Source organism: Salvelinus sp. IW2-2015, linkage group LG31 (assembly GCF_002910315.2).
Source record: "Salvelinus sp. IW2-2015 linkage group LG31, ASM291031v2, whole genome shotgun sequence".
Taxonomy (NCBI): domain Eukaryota; kingdom Metazoa; phylum Chordata; class Actinopteri; order Salmoniformes; family Salmonidae; genus Salvelinus; species Salvelinus sp. IW2-2015.
In genome coordinates this window covers 28848480-28860875 of record NC_036870.1, presented here as the reverse complement: position 1 = coordinate 28860875, position 12396 = coordinate 28848480, and the positions used below count along the sequence as shown (strand labels likewise).

The 12396-nt window shown below is 46.7% G+C and overlaps 1 protein-coding gene across 1 annotated transcript in view; it reads right to left on the bottom strand.

Moving 5' to 3' along the window:
* LOC111956136 (solute carrier family 45 member 4) overlaps nucleotides 1–1262 on the bottom strand; it is a 45524-nt gene extending 44262 nt beyond the window's left edge. Inside the window, exon 1 of the mRNA XM_023976584.2 lies at nucleotides 134–1262. Within this exon, the coding sequence (XP_023832352.1) occupies nucleotides 134–434 (301 nt within the window). The 5' untranslated portion in view covers nucleotides 435–1262. The remainder of the gene's footprint in view (nucleotides 1–133) is intronic.
* Nucleotides 1263–12396: the final 11134 nt, after the last annotated feature.

Sequence of the window (12396 nt, the reverse complement as noted above, 5' to 3'; positions counted from 1 at the left end):
AGTAGAGTATGTGAATTCACCCACCTGGCTCCATCGGCATGACTCTGGTTAACTCTTGCTGTGTGTGTGTTTACATACATGTGTGCACATGTCTGTACAATCTCCATGCTTTCTATACAGTGATCTCTCTTACCTATTTGCAGCAGTACAGGCGTAACCAGGGCTGTTTCCATGGCGTAGCAGAACTCTCGTCCAAACATGACGGCTCCGTGCATCACCCACTGGCGCAGCGGGATCCGGTCTATAGACCCCTCGCTCACCGACTCCTCCTGGCATGACTCCAGCACCACACCTCCTCCTCCTCCTGCTCCTCCGTCCCCTGTGGAGGCAGAACCTGTGGTGGTTTTCTTAGCAGCAGGGACCACCATYACCCCCTGCACTTGCATAGCATCGGCCTCAGAGTTCTGGGGAGCCATTTTCTTCTTCTTCGGCATGCACACAGSCAAACGCACAACCCTTCAGGCTCCAGAAAAAAAAATGGATTCAAAACTAAATAAAAAAAAGAGATCTGTTTTCATACACCAGCGGTGACAGGTGTGAGCTCGTCCTCAAAGTAGCTCCCTCTGCTGTCGATGTCCCCGAACGTTGTTATCAGGAAGAAAGAATACTCTCTTAAAGCGTACAATACATTCCTTGTGTGTTCCTTAAAGAGGCATTGGGTTGWTTTTCAGGGTGGGCTTTCAACTCAGGCAGCTCAGAACCCCACAGGCAGGTTCATTTAGTGTGAAGGACGTGTGAAAATTAGATGGCTTTTCCTCCCTTTCTGTGTTAGTTGGTTTACTGTCTACTAGAATCAGTAAAAATCCATATCAATTGCCATTCAGTTAATACCAGTTTCATGATGTGTGTGGAGGAGGTGCAGAAGAGGGAGGGCAGGCGGCAGGGTGGAGGGCAGGAGGCGACACAGGTGAGAGCTCCTCTGTGAATCCCCATCGAGTGGCCGATCAATCTGCACATACCCAGGATGCACCACGGGAATAGCCGCAAGTAAGCCAGGGCCAGAGAGAGAGAGAGAGAGAGAAAGAGAGAGTTAGTTATTAAAATGGAGGTTGGCAGACTGTAATGACAGTAACATTTTTAAACTTCCAGTAAGACAGCAGAAAACTGAACCATGCCAACCTGTACTGAACCACACTAGCCTCATACAGAATGATATGGGTCAGTTTGGCTTGACTGTGGAAAAGGTGGAAACAGATTCACAACATTGTTTAAAACTCTGAGGTGAATCAAAGATGATTTGAAGATTTAAGCATGTAAAGGCCTAGTTCATAGTCATCTGGCTATTAGTAGTGCTTAAGCCTCTGGGCAGAGACTGGTGCATACGGTACAGGGTAGAGTATAGAGAGGGAGGGAGGGAGAAAGGACACACTCGCTCCTCACACACCTCCCGGGGGATTTTCAGTCTTCTCCTTTATCCTGTAATAAGGCATGAATAAAGCTGCCTTTAATAACCAACCCCTCCTGTCTGTCTGCGAGTGTCTCTCTGTGTGTGTGTGTGTGTCTCTCTATGTGTGTGTGCGTGTGCACTGTTGTGTCCTGAACAAACAGCTAGGCATTAGAATGACTCAGAGGATTGAGTCTGGGATGGGGAAATGTCAGGCTGGTCTGTGAGAGTGAATCAGTAGCTTCCTGTTGGTTTTTTAGGCAGAGGCARTGAGTGGCAAATCCAGTAAGATTTGAAATTAGAATGCCAATCACATCTCAGAACCGAGTACATTTTCAGAACACGTCTGACTCCGGGGGCACGACAAAGATGGTGGATAAATGAAGAGGTCTTTCTCAGGCCATTTACCATTGAAACAAATGTTCACAGTTCAGGTTTACTTAAGGGGTGGCTCTCCCAAAGTCACCAATGTGATAGCAGCTGGGTCTGGTCTACTTAGTTCATTGACTGTATATGAACCAGAAAAAATGAGGRAGTGGGATGTCTTGCTTCCTCTTCCGTCTCTGGGCGGGATAGGAGCTCCTGTAGCAGTCAAGCAAGACGTGTTAGCACCTGGAGGGCCGTGCTGAGGTTAATTGCATCGTGAGCTGACTGGGGAGGATCTCTGGGTTGGGGAGGCTCTGTGGGTTAGGTCTAGCTCTCACACAGCCTGTAAGACAGTCTTGAGTGAGAGAGAGGGGAGAGAGAGAGAGAAAGGAGAGAAGAGAGATGGATTAAGGGAGATAGAGTGCAAAGAGTATATATAGAGAGAGGGAGAGAGCGAAAGAGAGACAAGGAGAGAGGAGAGAGAGAGGAGGGGGAGAGAAGAGAGAGAGGGAGGGAGAGAGAGAGAGGAGGAGAGACAGGGGAGAGAGAGGAGAGGGAGGGAGTGGAGAGAGAGGAGAGGAGGGGGAAGAGAGAGGAGAGGAGGGGGGATAGAGAGGAAGAGCAGGGGGAGAGAGAGGAGGAGGGAGGGGGGAGAGAGAGGAGATTACATGGGAGAGAGAGGAGAGGGAGGGGGAGAGAGGAGAGACAGGGGAGAAAGAGGAGAGGGAGGGGGGAGAGAGGAGAGACAGGACATGCTGAAAGGAGGCTGAGGGTACATAGAGCTGTGACTGTACATGGGGGGGCCAGGGTTTCAGAAGGAAATTAGTGAGTGTGTCCTGGAACTGTTGGTTTAATGCATGCTCCAATCTGAGATTACACTATCTAATGTCCACGTTAAAACGTCTCTCCCTCTCTCTCTCCGACACTTTTCATTTATCAGTTATATACTGAGTTACTGAGACCTAGGAGAGATTGGAGTGCATTATAGGCTCTCATCTTATATGAATCTAGTCTTCAGAGGKGCTTCCTCATCGGATGCAAAACGAAAACGCCCTGAGAGAAAGAGATATCCTCAGAGGGGTATTTCTTTAGATTTGGGTAATTGGTGGGGKTTTTGCCTTTATTCTTGTATTGATGTCTGATTGGGAGTGGTTTTATCTACAGTAATAAAATAWACGTACTTTAAGTCTCAGATTTGCAACCAATGTAAGAGAAACTTTACATTTACATAATTTAGCAGACACTCTTATCCAGAGCAACTAGGGTTAAGTGCCTTGCTCAAGGGCACATCGACAGATTCTTCACCTAGTCAGTTCAGGGATTCAAACCAGAAACCTTTCAGTTACTGGGCCAACGTTCTTAACCGCTAGGCTATCTGAGCCATACCCATGTACAGTAGATCACCTGCTCAACAAAGTTAAGACAATACAGTAATGTTATACTTTTTCACTGTAACATTCAACCACTGTAGCATTTCCACTAGTGCCTATATTATACTACAGTCGTAAAGAAGAGACATCCATCTGTTCAGCACCTGAGGAAAAGGCTATTAGTCCTTTTCAATAATGCTGTTGCCAGGCAGAATGATGATCTCCACAGTCAAGTCTCCCATCCACTGAATGGTTTTGAGAGAGAAAAGCAAACAAAAGGCCTCAGCAGAAACATTGTGAAGGACAGAGCAGAACAGGATCAGACTCAGTGTGTCGTCTGTGTGAGTAAAAAGCAAGACCCTGTTATTATTACCTACCCTCCCTCTCAGCCTGCCTACCGCAGGACGGTTACATAACACAGTCACATGGTACTGAACCCTACACGTTGTTCTCTGTGGACTGAAATATGGCAAGGTTATGTAGCCTAGGCCTAGTGAGTTCAAAAGGCCGATACAAAACTACACTGAACAAAAATATAAACACATCACGCAACAATTTCAATGATTCTACTGAGTTACAGTWCATATAAAGGAAATCAGTCAATCTATTGATTTCAACCCTACTGGGGAGTCAGGCCCAGCCAATCAGAATGACTTTTTCCCCCACGAAAGGGTTTTGTTACGGATAGAAATACTCCTCAGTTTCATCAGCTGTCAGGGGGGTTTCAGATGATCCCGCAGGTGAAGAAGCCAGATGTGGAGGTCCTGGGCTGGCGTGGTTACACGTGGTCTGCAGTTGTGAGGCCTGTTGGACGTACTGCCAAAATGACTGGAGGCGGCTTATGGTAGAGAAAATAACATTCAATTCTTTGGCAACAGCTCTGGTGGACATTCCTGTAGTCAGCATTCCAATTGCACACTCCCTCAACTTGAGACATTTGTGGAATTGTGTTGTGTGACAAAACTGCACCTTTTAAAGTGCCATTTTATTATACTCAGCACAARGTGCAGCTGTGTAATGATCATGCTTTTTAATCAGCTTCTTGATATGCCACACCTGCCAGGTGGATGGATTATCTTGGCAAAGGAGAAATGCTCCCTAACAGGGATTTAAACAACATTTTAAAGAAATAAGCTTTTCTGTGTGTATGGAACATTTCTGGGATCTTTTATATCAGCTCATGAAACATGGGACCAACACTTTACCTGTTGAGTTTATATTTTTGTTCAGTATAAATTAGAACCATACTTGATATTTGGTCAAGCTCAAAGTTTTGAGTGACAGAATGGGGCCAGGGACGTACCTTCAGTTCTAGAACACTGGGAGAGACAGCCTTCAATGTCAAGTCACCCAACACCAGCATTCATACAAGTTCAAATACTATAACTGCCTATGTTACTCAACTCTAGGGATAAACATTTGTTCTCATATGCAGCTATAAAACAGAAGTTGGAATTTCATGTTCTCTCAGGGGGGAATTAAGATCAGTGTGATGATAATGTCTATAGAACAAGATAGGATACAGTTTATCCTTAGGCACTCATTATCATGGCACCTCTAGAAGCTGTTTGTACTTGTAAGTATGTAGCCTATACGTGTGTGTACGTGTACGTGTACGTGTACGTGTACGTGTACGTGTACGTGTGTCTGTCTGTCTGTCTGTCTGTCTGTCTGTCTGTCTGTCTGTCTGTCTGTGTTTATATACGTGAATGTGTGTTACTACTTGACTGACCCAAATAGAGGCCCAGATATGGATTACACTGGGCATACTGAGGAGTCAGGAGGCCAGCTAACCAACCAGGCAGGCAGGCAGGCACGGGGAGGACAGGGGCACAAATAACCACCAACCACAACACACCCAGGGAGAGCTGGGCGGACTGGTGACGCCTTACTCAGGATTTGCCATTTATATTTGAATTGTTGTCCTTGTACTCACATGCATTTCAATGGCTTTGATGAGGACAGTCAGGCTGTATACCCATTGATCAATTCCTCCATGAGCCATCTGAATTWTTGGACCGTGTTGCATGGCGGCCATTTTTAAGCTTGGTGACTCACTGACAGTCCATAGAAATTATTGATATTTGCTGAGCTACCGAGGTTAGATGGTCGGCTTAGGGGGGTGAGTTGCTTTAACCTTCTGATCACAGAGCCATTTACAACTCCCTGCCCCGCATACCACTTCTCTCTAGATCAGGTCACAGTATACCACATATCTCTAGGTCAGGTCACAGTATACTCTCACGATCGTCGTAATGAGGCAGAGTGGACCAAGGCGCAGCGTGATAGAAAGACATCTTCTTTATTATGAAGACGAAACAAACGAACAAAAACAACAAACAGACGACCGTGAAGCTATTCAAACAAATAGTGCTGACACTGAACACTACACATAGACAATTACCCACAATAGCCTAATGCCTATGGCTGCCTTAAATATGGCTCCCAATCAGAGACAATGAATGACAGCTGTCTCTGATTGAGAACCATTCAGGCAACCATAGACATACCTAGACACCTACACTCAACACAAACCCATACACTCTACCCAAAACCCCCTATACCATACAACCACCCAAGACGAGACAAATACACAAACATCCCCACTGTCACACCCTGACCTAACCAAAATAATACAGAAAACAAAGATAACTAAGGTCAGGGCGTGACACATACCACATCTCTCTAGATCAGGTCACAGCATGCCACATCTCTCTAGATCAGGTCACAGCATACCACATCTCTCAAGGTCAGATCACAGCATACCACATATCTCTAGGTCAGGTCACAGCATACCAAATATCTCAAGGTCAGGTCACAGCATACCACATCTCTCTAGGTCAGGTCACAGCATACCACATCTCTCAGGTCAGATCAACAGCATGCCACATCTCTCTAGGTCAGGTCACAGCATACCAAATGTCTCAAGGTCAGGTCACAGCATACCACATCTCTCTAGATCAGGTCACAGCATCCACATCTCTCTAGGTCAGGTCACAGCATACCACATCTCTCTAGATCAGGTCACAGCATGCCACATCTCTCTAGATCAGGTCACAGCATACCACATCTCTCAAGGTCAGATCACAGCATGCCACATCTCTCTAGGTCAGGTCACAGCATACCAAATATCTCACGGTCAGGTCACAGCATACCACATCTCTCTAGGTCGATACAGCATACCACATATCTCTAGGTCAGGTCACAGCATACCAAATATCTCAAGGTCAGGTCACAGCATGCCACATCTCTCTAGATCAGGTCACAGCATACCACATCTCTCAAGGTCAGGTCACAGCATACCACATCTCTCTAGATCAGGTCACAGCATGCCACATCTCTCTAGATCAGGTCACAGCACCCATCTTCTCAAGGTCAGGTCACAGTATACACATCTCTCAAGGTCAGGTCACAGTATACCACCTTCTCAAGGTCAGATCACAGCATGCACATCTCTCTAGTCAGGCACAGCATACCACATCTCTCTAGGTCAGGTCACAGCATGCCACATCTCTCTAGGTCAGGTCACAGCATACCAATCTCTCAAGGTCAGGTCACAGTATCACATTCTCAAGTCAGTCACAGCATACCACATCTCTAAAGTCAGATCACAGTAACATACCAAAGTATCCTCAAAGGTCAAGATCACAGCATACCAAATCTCTCAAGGTCAGGTCACAGCATACCACATCTCTCAAGGTCAGGTCACAGCATACCACATCTCTCAAGGTCAGGTCACAGCATACCACATCTCTCAGTCAGTCACAGCATACCACATCTCTCATGGTCAGGTCACAGCATACCACATCTCTCAAGGTCAGGTCACAGTATACCACATCTCTCAAGGTCAGGTCACAGTATACCAAATCTCTCAAGGTCAGGGCACAGTATACCAAATCTCTCTAGGTCAGGTCACAGTATACCAAATATCTCAAGGTCAGGTCACAGTATACCACATCTCTCAAGGTCAGGGAAAAGTTCTGATAATATGTATTTTTTACATCATGAAATTAAAACCAATTTAGGATGCTCAGTTTTTTTGTTTCATAGTCATAGACTAGTTATTGTATTTCTTAGTCCCATTCCCTCCCTTGATGGCTAGGCATCTCATCAACTCTGAGAACACCATGGCGACGTGTAGCCTACTGTGCGTACTCATTACAGTATTCATTTCATCTCCAGCTCAGACAAGATGCAGATTTGCTTAGGGAAGTGGCAGCAGATGGATTTGTTGAGACTCACTCTCCCACGGTAGCCTGATAATACAGTAGACTGTAAACAAAGTGGATCAGGTTGTGTGTATGTGTGTGTGTGTGTTTGTGTGAAGCACTGCTGCAGCAGTGTTGCTGCAGTGGGAGAGTGGTGGGGCCGTGAGGCTGGACAGAGGGCTCCACGTGTGCCAACGTTAACAGGGAGTATGACAAATCCCCCTCCCACTCACCAAGAACACACACACACACTCTCTCTCTCACACACACACGACCATACACACACACGCATGTCCGGAGACACTGCATACACACCACACACCCACCCACCCCACCCCCACACACAGGGGTGGGGAGTAATTAAAGCAGTCACAATGTGCTATGTGGATCAGTAAGTCTGCAGTTTTAGCAGCTTGAGGTCCGACGTGTCAACAACAACCCTGCCTTGTGATTTATAATGGTAGATTTAGCTCACAGAGAGCAGTGCGACCAACTGCTGCGTCAACAATCCATATTCTTAAAACTTAAAATATAGGAGACCAGTTCAAGTGTAAGACAAGAAAATGAAGCACGTTCTCAAGTGGTGTTGGTAATTTATGCAGCTATGCCGATCCTACCAAAGGTCTCTGTGAGAATGGAGTGCTTGTCTGAGTAAATGGACAGGCTAATAGAAGTCTTCCAAACATTAGGGCAGAAGACTGCTACACCCAAGAAAGGACCGCAGCTATATTTCTCTGAGGTCCATTCTTGGGAGTTGCTTTTTCATGAAATTTGGTAAAAATAACATACAGTATATCTCTGCAATGCCTCCCTGGGGTGTTGGTCAGGGAAGCTCGTTGAGGCCCTCATGAAAACGGTTCATAAATCCCCCTCTCGCCTTATTCTGTTTCCCCCAAAAGGAAACAGAATAAGTCATAAACACAAGTCTTGTAAAGTTGGCCTACAACCTGTCATGCACAAATAAATCATTAACAAATCAATCGAAGGAAAAGGGGAATGTAGGTCTCGTCAGGCTCTTCGACCCCTTAGTGGTGTGTGCCTAAGTTGCTGTGATCAACCACAGCAAAGAGATGGAATCACTACTGAAGGAAAGGCCCTGGATCACTACTGAAGGAAAGGCCCTGTATCACTACTGAAGGAAAGGCCCTGTATCACTACTGAAGGAAAGGCCCTGGATCACTACTGAAGGAAAGGCCCTTAGGATTTGAGACTTGACTTGATACTTGTCGGTCTTGACTTGAGACTTGACTCGGACTTGCCTGTCTTGACTTGGGACTTGATTGCTAAGACTTGAGACTTACTTGCGTGCGCCAGTGCAGAGGTAGGTACTACACTTTGATTTGATACTTGTGACTTGTAAAACAATGATTTGGTCCCACCTCTGGGAGTTAGGCGTAGACCCTGCCCCTCCTAGTGAGGACACACTAGTCTGGACAGAGTGTGTGAACAGCCACTCCATAGTCTGATCTGGGAGCTCCTGATATATACACCAGCACTTCTCATGAGGCCAAAGCGAAATCTCCAGTTTAGCATTGGGTTGACCTAACTGCCACACACACACGTACAGTACCCACACACAGACGCAAGAATCAACTGCAGCCTATTTGTAGAATATAATAGGCTATTATTTACAACAACAAATGCAACAGCCCTGCGGCAGTCTCAAGAAGCCTGCCTTAAACCAACATATAATAGATACATAGCGTGACTACAGATTAACACTACAGTGGTGTTATTGCATGCACCATTCAATGTAGGCTAACTTCCCCCATCTCATCCTGGCTATTCAGTATGGTGCCTTAATTGGTTTTCCCAGAGCCTGGTGGTGACATCAACTCAAGGAACTTTAGCTATAGATAACCCTTTATTTCCCTATGCAAATACCCTCCGCTCTGTTTAATCCCAGCGTTCGTGGCATGCTCCACACAGGACACACACAGCACAATGAGCAGACAGACAGACAGACACTGACTGATGCTGTTAATAGGCCATAGTATAGGTACTGTAGGGGCAGCAGTTACTGTAGGTATTATAGGGGCAGCAGGTACTGTAGGTACTGTAGGGGCAGTAGGTACTGTAGGTACTGTAGGGCAGTAGGTACTGTATGTACTATAGGGGCAGCAGGTACTGTAGGTACTATAGGGTAGTTTGTCTATCGCGATAAGGATGACTTTTCCCCTAATCAAGAAATCAGGCAGTATCACACTCTACTGCGACCATTTTTTAACGTTTTTGGGGCGAGGAGAATCTTAGTCCTACAGGCATTTTAAACATCTAAGATGTATGGTGATATCATTTCTCAGTAAAAAATGTACAGGAAATATGAGTCGTCTCTCATTGAATGACAAACAAGCGCTTCCATTGAAGAATCCACTGTTGACCAATAACTGTGACGTAGGGGCCCGTGACTATTCGCAGCGGGTCTTAAAGCCTACTCTGCATTCCCAGACGCTAGGCAAGGGTCGTCAACTGACGCACCTACTCTGGCTCTTCAATCCGAGCTGTATCACAGACCGGGCTACACGCGTTGACCGGGAGTCCCATAAGGTGGCCCCGCACATTGGCCCAGCATCGTATGGTTGCAGGGGAGGGTTGGCCGGGGTATGGCCGTCATATAACTAGTCACCTGACTTGCTAGTTACAATAAAGGTTATAAGAAAAAAATTCCTAAACAATGTGTTGTGTACACGAACAGCTGAACAGAATAAAACCTCACAACGAACAAATCACACTGTCTTTACAAGATCTGATGAGAAGCAGTGAGAGAAAACTATTGAGAGAAGAACTGAGATGGGAAATTTATTTGCTTGACAAAGGAGACGCATAGGTATAGACCGAAAAACAGGAACCAGAGAGGGCAAGTACCTAATGAGCGGAGTACAATAAAAAACCAGTAGAGAGAGAGAGAGAGAAGAGAGAAGAGAGAGAGAGAGAGAGAGAAGAGAGTACGATGGAGAGAGAGAGAGAGAGAGAGAGAGAGAGAGAGAGAGAAGAGAGAGAGAGAGGAGAGAGAGAGAGAGAGAGAGAGAGAGAGACAGAGACCAGAGACGATGAACCAAGTACCGACACGAGACAGAGTCAGACGATATCCCGCAAGCATCAGAGAACACGTGAGACAGAGACAGAGAACAGAGACAGAGAGAGAGAGAGAGAGGAGAGAGAGAGAGAGCCCAGAGACAGAGGACAGTAGAGACAGAGACAGATGACCAGAGGATCAGAGACAGAGACAGAGACGAGGATAGAAACGATTACCACGTGACTCGCGCTCTCAACTTAAGGGAAGTGGTCAGATGCGGCGGGCCTCGCACTACGCCTTACACGATTGTTTTCTCTAGGCACACGACTGAAATATGGTTCGAGATTCATCAATCAAGAGCATTGAGGACGTACACAGGTTCAACCCCCCACAGTGAATCTGTACGTTTCCCACTAACCCCTACAACAAGAACTGCCAGCGGCATTACAGGCACATCTGCACCGAGCTAAACTCTAGAGGCAGACTCTTTCAAGGAGCCCCGCTACAACCTTAAATGTCACCCCACCTTATAAGAAATCTGCTTCATACGTTGGCCCCTCAGTCAGGAACATCAAATAGGCAAAGTGTCAAATACAGGACTAGATTGAATCCTACTACACCGGCTCTGACGCTCTGTCGCGACTTGTGGACACAGTACCTCTGCACAAGGCGCTTGAGAATTTTGTGTTTAAGGGACTACAAAGGGAAACCCAGACCGCTCAATTGCTGCCTAGTGACGCGACGTCCTAACCAGATTTGATTACAAGTGCTTATTTATTAGCTCCTGCTTCAGAGGCCAGCAACATGAATGCATAGGTGTGATCAGCAGCTCGCTACCTTCAGGAGCCTGATGGGCAAGACCGGCTCTAAACACTGATCAAATCGACATATTCACTGCCAGAAACTTCAGCAGGGGTGACAGATGGATTACTTAGACGGCATACCATGGTGATAGCTCCAAGCATACGTGGACTCAACTGGTGGCCACACGTATGTGTCTTCACTGACATTTTCAACACTCTACCCTGACTGCGTCTGTAAGCCTTACATTTTCAAACAGAACACAATAGTCGCCTGGTTCCCAATAAAGTGAAGGTAAACCTGTCTAAATGACTCTACCACCTAAGCAGCACTCACGTCGGAGCAATGAGTTACGCCTTGACTTGACAAGTAGCGCTTGTACTGGTCCTGGCTCACATTCATAACCCAATTTAGCCGCGGATAAATCTGCCCCTACAGTACCCTACTTTCCCTATTGCTAACGTACCTGCCTAACTGCCATGCGTACCCCCCTACCGCCCCTACAGTACCCATCTACTGCCTAACAGTAACCCCTGCTGCCCCCCCTTACAGCCCAGCTACCTACTGCCCCTATAGTACCCCCTACCCGACAGTCCCCTACCACGTACCCTACAAGCCCTATAGTACCCCGTACTTCCCCTAAAGTCACCCTTACTGGCCCCCCCCTTCATAGTATCCTTACCGCCCCCTATTGCCACACGTACCTACTGCCACTGAGTACACGCCCTACATACTACTGCCCCATACCCTCCTAAGCTACTACTGCCCCTATTCCGACAGTACCACTTACTACAGCCCCTATAGTACCTACTTGCACCTAACGTACCTTACTGCCCCTATAGTACCTACGTGCCCCTACATACGTCACTGCCACCAAGTAACCTCTCTCCGCCCAGCCTCCCATAACCTACTCCCCCTTCCCCTCCCTTAGAGCTCACGCCCCAATGTACCCCACTCCCCTACTCCCTGCCCCCTTATACCTGTACTGCCCTATAGTACCCTACTTCCTAAAGTTCCTACCTGCCTACAGTACCTACTGCCTTATAAGTACCTACAGTACCTACTGCCCCTATAATACCTTAACAGTACCATAACTGCCTTACAGTACTACAGTACCTACTGCCCCTATAGTACTACAGTACCTGCTTTGCCCTATAGTACCTACAGTAACCTACTGCCGCCCTACAGTAACCCTACAGTACTACTGCCCTTATAGTACCTACAGTACCTGCTGCCCCTATAGTACCTACA